The sequence below is a fragment of the Anolis carolinensis genome, chromosome 4 (assembly GCF_035594765.1).
Source record: "Anolis carolinensis isolate JA03-04 chromosome 4, rAnoCar3.1.pri, whole genome shotgun sequence".
Lineage (NCBI taxonomy): Eukaryota > Metazoa > Chordata > Lepidosauria > Squamata > Dactyloidae > Anolis > Anolis carolinensis.
The window spans coordinates 47,264,341-47,284,500 of record NC_085844.1 but is presented as its reverse complement, the minus strand read 5'-3'; the positions used below and the strand labels follow the sequence as shown (position 1 = coordinate 47,284,500).

Below are 20,160 nucleotides of genomic sequence, written 5' to 3'. Positions count from 1 at the left end.
CTTTTTTTCAGGCCCTTTAAGCTTGTACTGTGTGATGTGATAAGCCATTGGCAGGAAGATGACATCCATTGTTGACTCTGCTTCCCAGCCACAAAACAAAAAATTAACCATTTCTCTTGCATGACATGGCCACTAAAGAGGTCCAGCCTTCTATGCCAAAAAGTGCTGGTGCCTCACCAAATTACAACTCCCAGGATTTCCTAGAATTGAGTCATAGCATATATAGAGGTGTCAAACTGGATTTATTCTGCAGAGTAGAGGAAAGGTCCAATTTTGTCCACAAGATCAAATGATCAGGGGAGAAAGGGTTTTTTTTTTTTTGCAGGCTGTGAAACGAAGGACATCACACAGTGGATATCACATTTCCAGCATCCCCTTTGCCAGAAGCACATTTTTCTCCTTGCACAGTACTAAATCTGTATGGAAATGGGTTCAGAATCCAAAGGATGGGTTCCAATCATTTTATAAAAACTACTGCCCAAGTAGACTTTGCCAATGAATTTAGACCTGATATACGATAACATTGTACACATGGTTGCATAGGTTGTAGCTTGTGTTAAAAGGTAATGTGACAATCTCCTAAGTATAATTACTAACTGCCTTTATTATAATTACTTTTTTCCACAATGAAAGATGGCTAGATGAATATCAAGATGATGGAAAGACAGAGAGAGAATTAAGTGCCATAAGTAAGTACTGAAAATAAAGATTGCATTTGTTATAAGTCTGTCCTTGGTACCAAATACTTAGTGCTTGTTATGACCTTTCAAGCCATATGCAGCTTGACTCCATGTTATCTGAAAGACCATATCTTCCTATGTAAAGGAATCTTGCAGCATCTTAAAGACTAATTGAGAGAATGAAGTTAATAGCCCCTAAACATTAGTTGACTAGTTCCTCAGATTTGTAGACTTGGGCCCCATCTGCACAGACCATTTAATATAGATTGAAGGCAGCTTCAAAGTGCAGTGGCTATATAATACATATAATGAAAGTGTGCTTCAATGTGCTTTAAACTTTTCAAATTAAAGTAAGCAAAGTCCAAAAGAAAGCCCTTAATGCCAATGTAAACCATAATGTAAGATGAAATCAACTCCACAGAACATGAATCACCCAAAGTGCTTCATGGATCACCCAAAATGCATCATTGGTGTGCCCATACACATTCTGGAGTGGAGAATTAAAGCAAAATCCATATTTTCCACAGTTGTCAAAGCTGCAAATACAAGCTGTGGATCCTGGAACTGGTTTGAGGTCAACATCTGTGGTGTGTCTAATCATCACCATATAAGTCTCAAACTGGTTCCAGGATTTCCAAATTAATCATCCTCTGCTGAAGCTGCTTACTTCTATGCCAGTTTGAAATTGATCTAAGTACTCTAGTCAGTTTTACACCACTTTAACAGCCATGGCTCAATGCTATGGAATCATGGGATTGTAATTTTAGAAGATCTTGAGTCTCTCTGTGCAGAAGTGCTGGTGCTTCACCAAATGCCCTTGGGGGGTTTGGTTGGCTTCAGCCCTGCTGTCTTTCTGCCACTTCGCCATTTAAGAAGATATTTGATTTTTAACATGCAGCAGATAGAGGGGGTGGTATTTTGTTCTTATTCTATTATGTTTTAAATGTACTTTAATTTCTGTTTTTAAAATAAAACTCAGATTTCGTTTTGTTTAAAATTTTGTATTAATAACATGTTTTAAGTTTCAAACTGTTTTCAAATGGCTCTAAGTCACCTTGAATGTTATGCTGGGGGAAGGGTGGGATTTAAAATAAAGAAATAATAAATAGCACAATCAATTAAAGAACGAAGAATCTTTTGGTAAAAGAAAACAAGATTGTTTTTGTCTTTTTCTGTTTTTAGAGAATGGGAGTACATCAGTGGTGGAAACCAAGGGTAAGTCATACTCTGTATTCTCTGACAGTAGTTTTAGTATTGCTGCTTTAATTTAGGCTCAAGAGGACAAAAAAAGAGAAAGGAAGTTGTGTTGTCAAAGGCTTTCATGGCCGGGATCACAGGGTTGTTGTATGTATTCCGGGCTGTATGGCCATGTTCTAGAAGTATTCTCTCCTGACGTTTCGCCAACATCTATGGCAGGCATCCTCAGAGGTTGTGAGGCATGCCTGCCATAGATGTGGGTGAAACGTCAGGAGAGAATACTTCTAGAACAAGGCCATACAGCCCGGAATACATACAACAACCCTCAGAAAGGAAGTTACTGTCTTTTCAGAGCAATTATCCATGCAAAGTGTTTAATCACACATAAAATGCAGACAATTATTTATGTCAAAGAGATTTCTCACATAGTACTTTCCTTCAGTTTTTGCAGTTCTATTCTAGAATGAGTCATGGTTCCTCAGAGAGCAAAGGCAAGGGTTATTTTCTTTATACCAGCATCATTGCCTTTTAATAAATGGGGATAACTTCTCTAAGCAAGCAACTGGAACCACATTGTGATATGATAGCAAAAGCTGTTTCAGGTCAAAGTTCATTAGGAAATTCAGAAAGTATCAAAAATAGTGCCAGCTTAAGCTCTACCGTTACTAAGATCAACAACTTTATGCACATCTTTGCTCTGGATCTGCTGTGTTTCTCCAACCACATGGTCAAATGTTTGTTTCATAGAATCATAGAATAATAGAGTTGGAAGAGACCACAACCCCCTGCCATGCAGGAAAAGCACAATCAAACTACCCTTGCCAGATGGCCATCCAGCCTTTGTTTAAAAGCTTCCAAGGAAGGGGCCTTCACCATACACCGAGGCAGAGAGTTCCACTGTTGAAAAGTTCTTACAGTCAGGAAGTTCATCCTAATGTTCAGGTGGAATCTCTTTTCATGTAATTTGAAACCATTGCTCCGATGCCTAGTTTCGAGGGCATCAGAAAACAAGCCTGCTCCCTCTTTCTTATGACATCCTTTCCCATATTTATACATGGCTATCATGTCTCCTCTCAACCTTCTCTTCTGCAGGCTAAACATACCCAGTTCTTTAATCTCTTTTTTGGGGGGAAACTGAGACACATAAGATACTGAGCAGCTCTGTCTTTTCACTATCCCCTGTTAGCATTTCACCACCTTCTTCTAGCAGAGGCCCTACCATTTCCTTTTTCTTTTTTCTACTGGCATAACCAAAGAGCCCCTTTTTATTGTTTTAATCTCTCTGGCAAGCCCGAGCTCATTTTGTGCCTTAGCCTTATGAACCTTCTCTTTACATATGTTGGTTATTCATTTGAATTCCTCTTTGTTGATTTCCCCTCTTTTCCATTGCTTGTGCATGTCTCTTTTCAATCTTAGTTCAGTTAAAACTTCTTTAGACATCCATTCGGATTGTTCTACACTTCTATTATTTTTTCGTCTTGCTGGCTTTCTGCATCTCGCTTTTAAGAAACACCCATCCATCATTAACTCCCTTCTCTTTTGGTATTCCTGTCCATGGCATCATGCTCAGTATTTCCTGTAATTTCCCGACTTCAGCTCTTCTAAAGTCTAGAATGCATGTTTGACTTCTCTTAGTTTCAGCTTTCCTTTGTAACTCCAGGAGCACATGGTCGCTCCCACAAAAGGATCCCACCACTTCCACTCCATTGATAAGATCCTCAGTGTTGGTTAGAATCAGATCCAGAATAGCTGATCCCCTTATTGCCTCTTCTACATTATGGACAATAAAATTGTCTGCAATGCACGTGAGGAATTTATTGGGCAAAGTTTGTTTTCCAAGAAATATGAGAGTAGTTGAAAACCCCCATTACTACTATATCTATTCTTTCTGCATGTTTAGTCATCTGGTCAAGGAAGGCTTCATCCACTTCTTCAATCTGGCTTGGAAGGTTGTAGTAGACCCCCCACAACTACATCTTTTTCAGTCCTTGTTCGCTTAATTCTTATCCAGATGCTTTCAACCTGGTTTCTAGGACTGAAGTCTGGCATCTCTTCACAGGTGTAAATAATTTTGACACAGAATGCTACTCCAGCCCCTCTCCTATTTGGTCTATTTCTCTGAAATAGCTTATACTACTCCATTGCTACATTCCAATTATAGGACTTGTCCCAGTAGGTTTTAGTTATGCCTATTACATTGTAACTGTTTTGTCATGCTAAGGGTTCCAGATCATCTTGTTTATTTCCCATGCTCTGGGCATTAGTCTAAAGACATTTAAGCCTGTGGGAAATTCCCCCTAGCAGTTTATTTGAGATTGTCCTCTCAGTGCTTGGTACTCAGTGCTTGGCTGTCCAAACCTCTATTTAGCCTTTCTTCCATTCACTCTGGCCCTTGATAAACTATTGTTCCCTAGGATAATGTCACCCTCCCGCACACAACCTAGTTTAAAGTCTACCTGATCAGGATTGTTTCTTCATGTAATGTTGCCACCATAGCTCCGACTAATATTCTCTCCTTCTTCATGGCCAGTTCCTATTCTGTGTACAATTTCAGAACCTGAGATGATACTCCACTGAGTAGATTATTTGGATAGCAGGTGGCTTCATTACTTCTTACAACTTTTTCAAGGGATGATCATACACCACTTGAAGGAATTACCACATGGTCCTTTTTGTGATATAAGGAGCATTAATGCACACTTGGAACTGGATCTGTCAGAGAGAATTTCCATTCTATGCAAAACGCTGTGTAGTGTTCAGGGACAGCTGTGTGGCTTCTGGAAAACTATATGATTTCTTTCTTTTTTTTAAGAAGCTGAACTGCTTTCATAGGAAAGCAGCAGTTTCTTGAAATTGTAGACCAGTGCAACTAGGAGGAAGAGTAAGATTTGCATTCAAAGATATGGAGGAAAAAAGCTGATTCACTTGTACTCAGAAAATTGAGATTTACTATCATTAGCAAAATGCCATGTGCAAATCTTGGGCAGAATAAATCCCAAACTGTGAATAGCCTTGGAAAACTGTCAACGTTTCACAGATTTTTTTGTATTGAAGAAATTACTTGTTTTGTTTGAGCACAAAATTAAAACCCTACAGAAAAATTAAGATAGGCATCTGTTAGCTAGAATGGCTATGGGTAGGAGGATGAGTGAAAACACACAGATACAGTCAATTGTAGACCATTTGGTAAGAAGAGGGAGAAAAATGCCAAAACTTGGGAATGTTTCCTATTTTGTAATATAAGCAGTGGTGGATTCTTAATATTCCATTTCGCTTTTAAAATGTATATTAGATCATTTTAATCTTTCATACAAACTGCAATGAGGCCCATTAAAACAATTGCCCTTGCTACAAATTGCCTGCTATCCAGGAAAATAACTTGGAATGACATTTTGCCTTGTTCCTAGCCCTAGATTGATTGAAAGCCTAGTCTCCAGTCAGGACCGATGAGACTGTGTTATTACGAGAACTGACACGTACTACGTATCTGAATCAGCAGAACTGAATATCCCAAAAGTTATCTACGTTCTGACCTTTCTCCCCTGAAAGGCTTGTTGTGACATTCTTTGATGACCTGCATGACTGTTCGCTCTTCCACTTGTTTGCATTTCAGAATACTTGCTTTTGACAGAAAAAGATTTATGTGGGAAGGGAGGACAAGATAGAATAGTCATGCTGAACAATTTAAAGAAGAAAGTTGAGATGGGGAGAAAGGATAGAATCTGAGAATGAACAAACGATAATAAAAACACATAACACGGAGATGAAAAATAAGGATGATACAGCTGTTATTAAACCAAATGGCTTTTTTATGTCATAGCATGCAAACACTGCACAAATAATACATTTTAAAATGTTTAATTTGTTAAAATGTTACTATTATGCATCAACCTAACCTATATAACCTTATCTTTTCACCATCTATCTGTGGATGCTATAACATTCCTCAGTCTATAAGGAGCTTCAAAATGACCATGCTATTCTCTTGCTGAGTTGATATGTGTTGCAACCAGAAGCATAAAAATAAGGTCTTTACATATTTCTTCCATGTCTTCTCGGTATAGTTTTTTGTATTGGTTGCTTTATTTTTATTTCACAGGGAAATGGAGAGTGCGGGTTAAGACTGCCCACGATTCCCCAGAGCCAGGAGAGTGTAAGAGAACCCTTGTAATTTATGGCTCAAAGGGCAAAAGTGATGAACTTCTCCTCTCTTCACAAAGCTTGGGATATGTGCATTTTCAACCAGGAGCAACTGATGAATTCATTGTAAGTAGCAGCTACCCAGCACTCAGAGTTTACAATGACATCTTTCTCTAGCCAAAGGATATGTTAGAAATGCTGCTGTGTTTGAAACAAATGCCATCTCTGTTTACAAAGATGGGTTGATTTTGCTATTTAGATTTTCTCCGTATGTTATTTCTGTTCTTTTCCTATCTATAAATAGTTGGGAGGATGTAGTTGGAAAGCAACTGCATACCTGAAGTCATAAACTATTTGATCCACAGAAGGATTCCTTGGATCACTGTGTCATCTGCACACAGGCTACAATAGCTCAGTGATAAACCAACGCAAATGAAATAAAATACTCTGCAGAACACAAAGATGGCTCCTCAGGTAACTGCTGAGACCCTAAACTCTAACAGAAAACACTGTTGAATCAAATATTACAGTCCCAAGGTAGAGCCCCTCACAGGCCCCTCAGATTTAGTTATTTGCTTTTCTAATCCAACTTTCAGGTTCACTACTCTCTGAAGATGGCTCATGTGATTGCAAAAAAAGAACGTACAATTAGTTACACACAAAGAAAGATCCTTGTAGCAGCAGTAAAGAAATTTTAAAGCACCAAACAGAAACTAGCATTAATGGTATTTCAGGAATAGATATATCCCACTGAAATAAGGCTACATCTGTCTAGGGAGAGAGCTTCCAATTTGTGAGGTTGCTACAAAAAAAGCCCTGTTTCTATTACTCACCATTCTGATTGTTTTTCTTAGTGGGCCAGGGAGTAGGTCATCTGATGGTGAATATAATGCTAGAGCAGGTTTATAGAAGTGGACACAGTCGTGGGAAACTTTTGTAATGCCCTAAACATTAATGCGTTTCCTTTCATCAGATTACCTCCCTTATGTCTAGCAATTGTTACTCAAGTTATTTTTGCCATACCTTTCATTTTATCGTTGAAATGGCCGTTGCTTGTCAACATTCATGTTATTTTCTCACCTGGCATGTTTTTTCCCTTCTTATTAATTTTGATTGACTGCTTCACCTGTATTAGAAAAGGCCTGTCTTGCATATCCTCATATTTAGGGCAGTGAAGTGGAAAATATAGCCTGGCTTGTTACCTTAGCTGGTAGGTTTTCAAACAGTAAAGCAATTCAATTTTAAGTCCCATCTGACCTTTATAACATACTCAGAGCTGAATCTATTACAGCTAAGGTTTTTTGGGAAGAATGCCTCATTTCAATAATGGAGCAACAAGCTGCTGGAAAAGCTTGTTTTTCACACACTTGTAATTGTTTTGCCATCAGTTACCCTCTAGCAAGGATGTGCAATATTCAGCATAGTGGGAATCTTATTGTAACTGCTTTCTAAATGAGATAGTAATATATATTTTGCTAGAAATATAGGAGTTAGCATTCAGTATTTCTAGGTCCTCTTTATGTGGTATCCCAAGTATATATATAATCTTGTAGTTTCATAGTTAGTCTGGCATCAACACCTGGCACCTGCTGTTGCCAGGGCCCCTTGGCAAGATGTATTGCTGAAGTCCCACTCTACCTACTCCCAAAAGTGGTTTTCTGAACTCACTGTCTTAAAAGAGTGAGTTTTAGACATTTTTAAAAATTTTCCCACAATGCCCCCACGACAAATGAGCATTTACATTTTAAATCCTGCAGGGTAAAGTAGGCTGCAAAGCAACGTTTATTGACTGTTTTGGGTATTCCCTGCTATCCTTTATTTATTCATTTCCTCGATTCATATCCCACCTTTCTCTCAAAATGTGACTCAAGGTTTGTATATAAAGATCTGTTAGACCTTAATATGCAATGCTGATTAAAATGAAATGTCTAAAAAAATACAACATACACACATTTAATAATCAATTTAATTATAACATTACCATAAGATAATTGTTTTAAAATAATATACAAGTAGCCCAACCATAGCTCATCCTACTCCTACTAGAAGGCTGGGGGACTATTCAAGTAGGAAACTCTTTGCCTGACAGCAAAAGGAACAGGAAAGAGGCCACCTGAGATTTCCTGTGGAGAGAGTTTTATAGTCTAGGAGCAGCCACTACAAGGTTCTTTCCCATGTTCCCATTTGAATCCAGGAGGGTGGTGAGACACATACACTCACACAGAGATACCTATCTCCCACATATAATATTTAGGCAGAGAAGATATAAACTTTCAGACTGAAGCCATAAATAGCTTTATAGTTCATAATGATTACTTTTAGTAGTTCATGGAAGTAGCCAGTGAAACTATTTCAAGCTCCTGTCATCCAGCAACTTCAAACAAAAGGATTTGTCACTGAGAGTCCACTGTGAATTGTGTGGGGTCTGGAAATGAGAGACTATTGAAAAAGTAAAATAAATACTTCTGGTTTAGTTTTGTTACTTTTTAAAAATGGTGAAGCTGGAAGCCTTTGTGTTGTGTGCCTTCAAGATATTGTAAACTTATGGCACTCTTAAGTCAAACCTTTCTTGATAAGAGTACAGGTTTGCTGTTGCATTCCCCTGTGGTCACCCAGTGGGTTTCAATGGCTGCACAGGGATTTGAACCTTATTCCAACAACTACATCACATTGGCTCTTACAGCTTAGTACTCTACCTTGTTTTAATCCTCAAAAAATTACTTTGGAGGTCTCCAGGTAGAGGAAAAGACAGTGCCTCCTCATTAAAGTAGGGGTTATTATTGGGGAGGGAGGATTCTTGGTGGACCTTGAGAACTGTAAAAAAAAATTACTGTATTCATCGCATAATAGTCTCAATTTCCCCCTTTTGGAAAAAAGGGGGTGCGACTATTACACGAGGAATTTTTTTTTGCAGCTATGGGCAGGGCCGGCCCTAGGTAATTTTCAAGTGTAAGTGAACAGAATTTTGGCACCCCCCCCAAAAAAAACCAATCACTGAAAAATAAAAGCGTTGGATAAGCGAAAATGTTGGATAATAAGGAAGGATTACATTATGAATTTACAAATTAAGCACAAAAACATCATGTTTTAAAACAAACTAGCTGTGCTCGGCCATGCGTTGCTGTGGCGTATGTAGAGGGTGGATGGCCATCTGTCAAGAGTGCTTGGATTGTGTCCTGCATGGTCAAAGGGTTGAACTGGATGGCCCTTTGGGGTCTCTTCAAACTCTTGGATTGTTTGGTTGTATTATGATTATTATTGTTTTTATTATCTTTATGATTATTGTCATTATTATGTAGAGGTTGGATGGCCATGTGTTAGGAGTGTTTGGATTGGTAGAAGGAAGTTGAACTGGATGATCCTTAGTGGTCTCTCCTAACCTTAGGATTCCATGATGTTATTATTATTGTTATTGTTATTATTTATAGGCTGGATGGCCATCTGTTGGGTGTGCTTGGATTGTGTCCTTTATTCAGAAATGGTTTGGGCTGGATGGGGTTTAGGGGTCTGTCCTAACTGTATGATTGTCTGATGGGATTATTGTTATTATTATGGAGGTATTGGATGGGCATCTGAGAGGAGTGTTTGGATTGTGTCCTCCATGGGAGAAATGGGTTGGACTGGATGGTCTTTAGGGGTCTGTTGTAACTGTTTGATTCTGTGATGCGATGTTGATTATTATTATTGTTATCATTATTATTATTATAAAGAGGCTGGATGGACATCTGTCAGGAGTGTTTGAATTGTATGGTTGAAGAAAGTTGAACTGGATGTTTCTGAGGGGTGTCTCCAAACATTTGGATGTTATGATATTACAGAGGTTGGATGGCCATTTGTGAGGAGTATTTGGATTGTGTCCTGTTTTATGGTAGAAGGAAGTTGAAGTGGTTGTTGCTGAGGGGTCTCTGTGAACCCTAGGATTTTATGATATTAGAGTGGTTGGATGGCCATCTGTGTTGAGTGTTTGGATTGTGTCCTGTGTTATGGTAGATGGAAGTGAAGTGGTTGTTCCTGAGTGGTGTTAGAGAACCCTCGGATTTTATGATAGTACAGAGGTTGGATGGCCATCTGTCTGGACTGTTTGAACTGTGTCCTGTTTTATGGTAGGAAGAACTTGAGTGGGAAAGGTAGCGGGTGGGTGTTCTGGCGGTGGCAGTGCGGTGTTTTAAAATCTCTGGCATTCCCCTTTGGGGGCGAGCTCCGCCGCCGCCATTAGGCCATCTTTCCTCCTTCCCCCCTCCAAGGTCGATAGGTGTCCAAAGTCAAGAAGGGAAAAAAGCGGCAGATTCGCCATCCTCCTTCCTGATACTTCCTCAGACGGGGAAACCCACCTAGCTCTCGGCCGTTTGTGTGAAGAGAAGGAGAGAAGAAATCGCCACTTTTGTCCTCCTCCTTTCCTCCTTGTCGGTAGCTTCGCAGGCGGGGAAAGCACCTCACTCACGCCCGTTTGCCGGATCTGTAGGATAGTGGAAATTGCCGATTTCTCTTTCCCTGTCACTTAGGAGTGTGTGGGGAAGTTGTGAGACAGTGAGCGGTGGTGTGCCGGGGCTGGTGGCCAAGATGGCGGTGGTCACGGTAGCCGGCGAGCGAGGGTGCAAGGGAGCATGGAGGAGGGGGGGTGGGGTGGGTGAGTTTTGCGCGCTGGACCTGTCCCATGCAAGCACACATGGTTTTTTTGAGGTTTTTGGGTTTGTGTTGGCCACGGATGTTGATGTGAATTGTGGCTTAGTTGTCTAAACACAGCTGCAAGGGCGTTGTGTTGTGTTGTTAAGTTTCGTGGTTCTGGGTGTTGTAGTTTCTTTGTTTAGATTAAGATAAAAATGGACAGACACTTTATATATATATAGATCAATCAACAGAAAAAGCAGTTCAATACATGGTAATGTTATGTAGGAATTTCTATATTTGCAAATTTAGCACCAGACATTGAACTGGGATATAGGACAGTGTGGACTTAGATAATCCAGTTCAAAGCAGATATTGTGGGTTATTCTGCCTTGATATTCTGGTTTATATGGCTGTTTGGAAGAGCCCTGAGGGTCCTTAGGAATCCATAGGAATTAAAAGGCCACCGAAAGGGAGTCTGGCCCCAGTATTCAGAACAGTAAATAAAGAACAACACTCTGAAAACAGGGGAAATCCAGACAGGAAAAAAATCAGGGCCAGCTAACACCTCCCAACCAAGGATGCCCCCAGGGAGGAAGCAGCCAGGCCATTAAACTAAATGCTAATCAAGCTGACCAATTGCAACATTCACACTAGCCTCAAACAGACAAGAGCTCTTTCTCTCACCCTGGACTTTCCACAGATATATAAATCCCACTTACCTAGCTTCCAACAGACCTCCCAACCTCTGAGGATGCCTGCCATAGGTGTGGGTTTACCGTCAGGAGAGAAAGCTTCTGGAACATGGCCAGGCAGCCCAGAGACCTGAGGCAGGCCAGGCTGCGGAGGTAGGAAGGCCACGCCTGGGCGGAGGTGCCTCAACAGCGCCTCCTAGGCGCCCCCTAGAGGATGGCGCCTTCAGCAACCACTTACTTCACCTAATGATTGAACCGTCCCTGGCTATGGGGTTCCCTCAGCTGAATGATTGTTTTTCTTTCTCTCTGGCCTTCGCATGGTGGTATAGTTCCTAGGCTTGAGCGATCCATGAAAAAATTGATTCTAAACTCGTTTCAAAAGTAGGGGGCGCCAGCGTTTCGTTTCTGATGTCATTTCCGAATTTTGCCCCCCCAAAAATTCGAAATTAATGAAAATTCGTTATTTTCTAAATTAATTCGTTAATGGCGGACGCGCATGCACAGTGGCCAAAAAAAACAGCACGAGGGGAGATTTTACAGGACTCTCCCGCCCTCATTTTTTGAGTGATCTTCTTCAAACTTGGTACAGTGGTAGAACACATTTAACACTGATAGCTCACCAAAATTTGGAACGTTTTCCTTATCCTCTGATTTTTGGCGAATTTTCATAGCTTTTATAATAAACCATTTTTTAATAATTGCAGAAATCTGTTCCTGGTTTGAAAGTCTTATTTCCTGTTAAATTGGGTTGTCTTTACTGTGAAAGTCATTGTTCTACTTCAGAAACTTTGTTTTTGTGGCTGAAACTTTGTTAAATTGGTGTGTGTGTGATATATACTGTGTGTGTATATATATATATATATATATATATATATATATATATATATATATATATATAGTCCCTGCATATGTGTGTGTGTGTGTATATATAGGTAAAGGTAAAGGTATCCCTTGATGTTAAGTTCAGTTATGTCTGACTCTGGGGGTTGGTGCTCATCTCCATTTCTAAGCCCAAGAGCCAGTGTTGTCCATAGACACCTCCAAGGTCATGTGGCCGGCATGACTACATGGAGTGCCATTACCTTCCCGCCAGAGCGGTACCTATTGATCTACTCACATTGGCATGTTTTCAAGCTGCTAGGTTGGCAGAAGCTGGAGCTAACAGCGGGCACTCACTCTGCTCCCGGGATTTGAACCTGGGACCTTTCGGTCTGCAAGTTCAGCAGCTCAGTGCTTTAACACACTTTGCCATCAGGGCTCATGTATATATAATATACATACACATACACACAATGTGGAGAATATGTGGAAAGGTAGATGGATAAGTTGGGAGCCACAGCAAAGGCACCTTCCTGGGAGCAAGGTCTAATAATAATAATAATAATAATAATAATAATAATAATTCCCTTACAATATCCAAGATGGCTCACTGCTACAGAATCTTGGGAGGTTTAGTTTGGTATGGTACCATTATTGGCAGAGAAAGCTAAGCTGTAGGAGTTGAAATCCAATCATTTATCCTCCCTATAGAATCAATTTTATATGCATTTTTAGCTACAGAAAAGCTAAAATCAGGACAGTAAAAGAACAACACCCAGAAAATGGGAATTCCAGACAGGAAACAATCAGGGCCAGCTAATACCTCCCAACAAAGGATTCCCCCAGGTAGGAAGCAGCCAGGCTTTGAAGCTGCAAGGCTATTCAATGCTAATCAAGGTGACCAATTGCAACATTCACACTTGCCTCCCACAGACAAGAGTTCTTTCTCCCACCCTGGACCTTCCACAGATATATAAACCCCACTTGCCTAGCTTCGCACAGACGTCAAAATCTCTGAGTATGTCTGCCACAGATGTGGCTGAAACGTCAGGAGAGAATGCTTCTGGCACATGGCCATAGAGCCCGGAATACATACCACAACAGTGTGATCCCGGCCATGAAAGCTTTCGACAACACAACCATAGTATCCATTCAAGTTCATGTAGCGTCGTATGGAGACCTGTATTGGGGGAGGGAGGGTGCGAATCTGGGCCCCTGGGAGTCGTAGTCCTCCCTCCCTCCCTCCCTCCTCGGGAGCAGCCGAGGACGGGCCTGGCCCACACCCCCTCACATCCCGGGCCTCTTCCTCCTCACCGCCGGGCCCCGCGCCAGCCTCCATCTCTGCGTGTCTCTGTCTCTCTCGGTCTCTCCATTCCCGGCTCCATCCGCCGCCTTCCCGCCTCACAGAGAGACACCAGGCCTGAGCTGAGGCGAGGCGGTGGCGGCGGCCATTTCCCCCCTCCGTCTTCCTCCTCCTCCTCGGCCTCCTTCCCCCTCGCCCCCTCCCATTGGCTGAGCCCGTGACGCCCCTTTTGCTGAGGGGCAAAAGGAAAGGGCCTGAGGCTGTTAGGAATGGTGGGAGTTTGGGTGATTTGCAAAAGCTTTTTTTCCTTACGAAAAAAACGACGACATAACAAAAAACGGCCTCTCGCGGTTCGAAACTGCGATATCCAGACGTGTGGACAATCAAGGCCGTATATTGCTTCAAAAGAAACGAAAGTAACGAATTAATAACGGGTAACGGGGAAATCGAATTATTTGAGCAAGCCTAATAGTTCCATCACAATAAGGGGAACTGCTGAATAATCAAACAAGTTTCTTTCTATTAGACATTTATATGCAAAACAGATTTTTTCCCCATTAAAGATCCTACTTCATTTCTTTTTCTTTGCACTCTTCTCCTCTTCCTCAAATGTGCATGCGAATTTTTTTCTATGTAGTATCTATAGGGTCACAAAGTGAGGCATGACATTTATAGAAGAATTGGTACAGTGAGAAAATCTTGAAGAGTCATTGTACTGAAAGCTCATTTAAGCAACGTTAAGGCTTTGTTGCCCTCTTTCTTCCTTTATTGCTGAGGCAGTTTAAATGATCAGAGGCTTTTGTTTAAGGAGTTCACCTATTCCCATTTGTGGCAGCACAACTGGTTGCCATGGGAATGGCTGTGTAATGTTGCAATTAACAGAAGATTGCAAATTCAGCAAAGCAATAAGCAGGAGCAGAGGAATAACAAAGATCCTGATTTTTACAGTAGCATTTAAGGTACCAATAAAGTAGAGGCAATATAGCACAGTTTTTGCAGATTCTCTCTCTCTGAAAACAATAAGTCTCATTTGATCCATAACTTTGATTTCTAATTATCCCTCTGAATAGTGGAGCATTAGTTTTTTTCAGCAGAAAAGCTGAAGAGATGCAGCAGGAGACTAGATCCAATTGATAGTCTGAGCCAGAGTAGACCCATTGAATCGATAGTAAGTCACCATTTAAATTCATCCCAAGTCTACTCAAGTTTAGAATAAAAATTGGATTTAGACTCAAATTTCCACAAGAATATAAGTTTTTCTATTCACTTCCATGAGATACAGAGTGCTGAACAAACATGTGCAGTGTCATTTTTCTGATATTTCCCTAATACTCTAGATCAGTTTCAACTGTGAAGCCCTTTTTGAAAAAGTTTATTGCAGAGCCCCAAGAAATGTCTGTATGTGTGTGTGTGTGTGTGTGCGTGTGTGTGTGTATACTAGCTGTGCCCGGCCACGCGTTGCTGTGGCATGGTCTGGTGATGTTGGTGAGAAATTGTTGAGGTAGTGGTGGTATTGAATGTCTGTTGTATGGTTGTCTTTATGTTTAGTATGCATTTGGTTGTTTGTGTACTGTGAAAGTGGTGAAGGTAGAGGGGGTCTAAGTCCCTGTGTAGTATTGTATAGTATTTATCAGGCTTGCTCAAAAAATTTGATTTCCCCGTTTATCGTTAGTAATTCGTTTGTTTTGTTGCTTTTGAAGCGATATTCGAATCGCATTATCCCATCGTGTGAATCCCGCGGTTTCGATTTTTCTGGCAATTTTTCTGATGTCGTCGGTTTTTTTTGTTAGGTAAGCAAGCATTTGCAAATCACCCAAACTTGTTTCAGTGCACTGGGGCAACCTAGCATGTTGTTTCCACCTTGTGGCCAATTGGAGAGCAATCAGGGGAGGGGCTTGTACGTTCTGAATGAAAACTGCAGGGAGCCTCGTGGCTCATTCGGCCCGGGGATCTGGAGAGAGAGGGTTTCTTTCTCACTAGCTCATCCCTCAGTACCAGCAGAACTACTTGTAATGAGTACAGAGCAAGTAACATGAATACAACACTGGAGATAATTTCAAGAGCCACAGGTAAAAAATCACTTCTGTAGCCCTTTTATTTTCTTGCACTGCAGAAATGGCTGGCTCTCTTAAGCTTATCAATGCTTGCAAAGTCTGGCAAACGGTGCAATTCCCATAATCCACACAAATAGAACTTGGGCAAAAGGGAGGCTGTATTTTTCCCTTTTATTTTCTTGCACATTAGTGCAGTAAGTGCACATTGGCTGGGTATCTTACTCCCCCCCCCCCGGGCTGTTTTGGGCCACAGCGCATGTGCGTCCGCCATTAACGAATTACTTTTGAAACTAACGAATTTTCGTTAAATTTCGAAAATTTTTGAGGGCAAAATTCGGAAATGACATCAGAAACGAAACGCTAGCGCCCCCTACTTTTGAAGCGAGTTTAGAATCAATTTTTACGTGGATCGCTCAAGCCTAGTATTTATACATTGTCCATGTGTTGTGAATGCTTGGATTGTGTCCTGCTGCATAGTAGAAAGGGTTGGGCTGGATGGCCCTTTGGTGCCTCTCCAAACTCTTGGATTCTATGCTTCTATTATTATTATTATTATTATTATTATTATTATTATTATTATTATTATCATCATCATCATCATTATGTAGAGGCTGGATGGCCATCTGTCAGGAGTGTTTGGATTGTGTCCTCCTGCATGGTAGACCCCCTTAGGGGTCACTCCAAACCTTAGGATTGTATGATGATGATGATGTTGTTGTTGTTATTATTATTAGTACAGTAGAGTCTCACTTATCCAAGCTAAATGGGCCGGCAGAAGCTTGGATAAGCGAATAACTTGGATAATAAGGAAGGATTAAGGAAAAGCCTATTAAACATCAAATTAGGTTATGATTTTACAAATTAAGCACCAAAACATCATGTTATACAACAAATTTGACAGATAAAGTAGTTCAATACGCAGTAATGTTGTGTTGTAAATACTGTATTTACGAATTTAGCATCAAAATACCACGATATATTGAAAACATTGACTATAAAAATGGCTTGGATTATCCAGAGGCTTGGATAAGCGAGGCTTGGATAAGTGAGACTCTACCGTATTAGTATTGAGAGGCTGGGTGGCCATCTGTTGGGAGTGCTTGGATTGTGTCCTGCATGGCAGAATTGGGTTGGACTGGATGGCCTTTAGGGGTGTCTCCTAACTGTCTGATGCTATGATTTGATGTGTATTATTATTGTGCAGATATTGGATGGCCATCTGTCAGGAGTGGTTGGATTGTATCCTCCTGCATGATATAAGGAAGTTGAACTGGATGATCCTTAGGGGTATCTGCTAACCTTAGGATTGTATGATATTCTTATTCTTATTATTATTATTATTATTGAGAGGCTGGCTGGCCATCTGTTGGGAGTGCTTGGATTGTATCGTCCAATGGCAGAGTTGGGTTGGACTGGATGGCCTTTAGGGGTGTCTCCTAAGCAAAGCGAGTATATTACGCCTCTGTGATAGCATCTGCCAGCTCATGCCCGACAAAATTGTTTAAAATTATTCGATCTTTAACGACGGTCCTTATCGTCCCAAAAAGTGATGATCAGGCCCTTTCAGCCGAGGCTTTTCAGAGGTATTTTACCAACAAGATCTCGCTACTACGCTGGGACCTCCCTGCCACAATCGACACAGTGAGAGAACTTGAGACTCCGTGGCCACTCGCTGGACCCACCCTCGACCGGTTCATCCTGCTGGATGCAGAGGCTCTCGATAGGCTCATAGCTGCAGCTAGACCGACCACTTGTTCCCTCGATCTGTGTCCTTCTTGGTTGGTGAAATCTTGCCTGGAGGGATTACGCGACCCATTGCTGAAGATAATAAACAGCTCTCTTGAGCAAGGAGTATTTCCAGAGGGCTTAAAAGAGGCGGTGGTCTCTCCTCTGCTGAAAAAAACAGATTTAGATCGCTCAGTTCCCTTCAGCTACCGCCCAGTTTTGAATCTTTCGTTTCTGGGCAGGGTGATTGAGAGGGCAATAGCGGTGCAGCTGCAGCAGTTCCTAGACGACACAACTGGACTGGATCCTTTCCAGTCCAGCTTCTGTGCGGGGCATGGGACAGAAACTGTATTGGCTTCCATCATGGATCATCTTCGATGCCAGCTTGACCAGGGCGGGTCGGTGCTGTTTGTGTTATTGGATCTCACAGCAGCATTTGACACAGTCGATCACAATCTTCTGACCCACCGCCTTGCTGTTGCTGGAGTCAGGGGGACAACTTTAAATTGGCTGGCCTCCTTTTTTCACAACCGAGGACAGCGAGTAGAGAGGGGAGGCCTGGTCTCCAAAAGGTCCCCTCTACTTTGTGGGCTTCCTCAGGGGGTCATTCTCTCCCTTCTGTTGTTTAACATCTATATGCGACCACTTGCTCAGCTGGTCTGAGATTTCGGGCTTGAGTGTTATCAATACGCTGACGACACTCAGCTTGTGTTAAAGATGGAAGGCCGACCGGATTCTGTACCCGACAATTTTCATCAGTGCCTCGAGGCTGTTATTGGATGGTTGCTTTCCAGTAGGTTGAGGGTGAATCCAGCAAAGACGGAGATCCTATGGCTGGGTCAACCGGGCAGTGGGGATATCCAGTTGCCAACCCTGGATGGTGAAGCGCTATGCCTGTCTTCACTGGTAAAGAGTCTGGGAGTCCTCTTGGACCCTTTACTGACGATGGAGTCCCAGGTCTCCACTGTTATCAAAATCGCCTTTTTTCATCTTCGGCAGGCTAGACGGCTAGCCCCCTATCTGTCTAGGGACGACCTAGTTACGGTGATCCAGGATACGATTATCTCAAGACTGGACTACTGTAATGCCCTTTACATTGGCCTTCCTGTGTTGGTGATCCGGAAGCTCAGATTGGTGCAAAATGCAGCTGCCCGGCTCCTTGCGGGAGTCCTGATGAGATGCCACATAACACCAATCTTACTGCAGCTGCACTGGTTACCAATTGAGCACCGGATCACTTTCAAAGTGATGGTACTTACCTTTAAGGCCTTACATGGTCTAGGGCCGATGTACCTGAGGGACCGCCTCACCCCCTACAAACCTCAGAGATCCCTCCGTTCTGAGGACCAAGACCTATTGGAAGTCCCACGTTTTAAGACCTTACATCTAACAACTAGACGCAGAGCCTTTTCAGCAGTGGCGCCATCTCTCTTGAAAACTCTGCCACCTGAAGTTCATGCCTTACGGGACTTATCAGCCTTCCGCAGGGCATGTAAGACACACCTGTTTCGGCAGGCTTTTGATTTCTGTTATTGATGTTTTTAAAAGATGTTTTAAAGATGTTTTAAGGTGTTTTTAAATTGTTAGATTTTAGCCTGTTCTTGTAAGCCGCCCCGAGCCCTAGGGGAGTGGCGGCATATAAGTTTGAACAATAAATAAATAAATAAATAAACAAATAAATAACTGTTTGATTCTATGATTCGATTTGTATTATTACTGTGCAGATCTTGGATGGCCACGTGCCAGGAGTGCTTGGTTTGTGTCGTCCTGCATGGTAGAAGGAAGTCCAACCCCATTCTGCCATGCAGGAAAAGCACAAAGCACCCCAACAGAGGGCTTAACAACAACAACAACAACAACAAAATAGGAGCAACTCCAGGAGCCATCTAGTCCAACTTTCTTCTGCCTTGCAAGAAAAGCACTATCAAAGCACCCCCAACAGATGGCAACCCAGCTTTTGTAATAATAATAATAATAATAATAATAATAATAATAATAATAATAGCCCCAAGAGCTCCGCAGAGCACACTTTGAGAATTGTGCATATATTGCAAAATAAGTTTGACACCATTCAGTACTAATACAGATAAACACCCAGAATTCAAACTCAGATTCAAAAATTTAAGCGCTCAAAGACCTGGGCCTAGCCTAGTTAAATTTGATCAATTTTTTATTATTCCTCATTTTTTAAAAAATGTTGGCCATACTAGTAGCAAGACTTAACAAAGACCTGAAAGGGTTACTGAAGAAAATTAAAAGCAGGTTTCAGTTGATACTAAGAAAACAAAAATAATGGCCAATGCTGATGACATAACTTTAAAGTGAATCATGACAACATTGTAATGGTTCAGGTTTTTCCATTTCTTGTCTCAGTCATTAGTAAGTGTGAATACTGCAGTCAAGAAATCAGAGTAGACTGGGAATTGGAAGAGCTGCAATAAGGACCTAGACAAGATCCTGAAGTGCAAAAGGATATTATTAAATACTAAAATGTTAGAGTAGAACTGGAAATATCTGAATGCAAATCATCTATCAATGATGAATTTCACAAGGGAACCACCAGGGAGGAAGTGTAACAGAGGGGCCCCACCATCCTATTTTTGTTCCTCTGATTTTCCCAGATTGCCTGTCAATTTTTTTAGTAACTGACAAAAATATAAAAAAATAAAAATGAGGTCCTAGAAGCCCTCAAGCACTTCATTTCACATTTTAAACAGCCCACAAATCACCACAACACCAAACTGTACCTCAAAATATAAATTGTGTCTAAAACCAGAAAGGGACTTCCAGCCATTTCAAGTTTCCTTCTCTTTCCCAATTTTTTGCAGAACTTTCAGCAGTGTGCATGTGGTCCCCAGAAAGTCCCCTGGAAGAAGATTGTCCCCACCACCCATTATCCACTAAAGTTGCCACCCTAGTCCCTCAGCTTATTCTCCTTAATA

General features: G+C 41.4%; 1 protein-coding gene across 4 annotated transcripts in view; it reads left to right on the top strand.

The window, feature by feature from the left end:
* The window catches only part of rp1 (RP1 axonemal microtubule associated), a 270,471-nt gene that overhangs the window by 143,776 nt on the left and 106,535 nt on the right, over positions 1-20,160 (top strand). For all 4 annotated transcript variants that reach the window (XM_062980362.1, XM_062980361.1, XM_016995666.2 and 1 more), the window contains exons 30-32: positions 634-689; positions 1,863-1,895; positions 5,977-6,143. In XM_062980362.1, the coding sequence (XP_062836432.1) occupies positions 634-689; positions 1,863-1,895; positions 5,977-6,143 (256 nt within the window). The remainder of the gene's footprint in view (positions 1-633; positions 690-1,862; positions 1,896-5,976; positions 6,144-20,160) is intronic.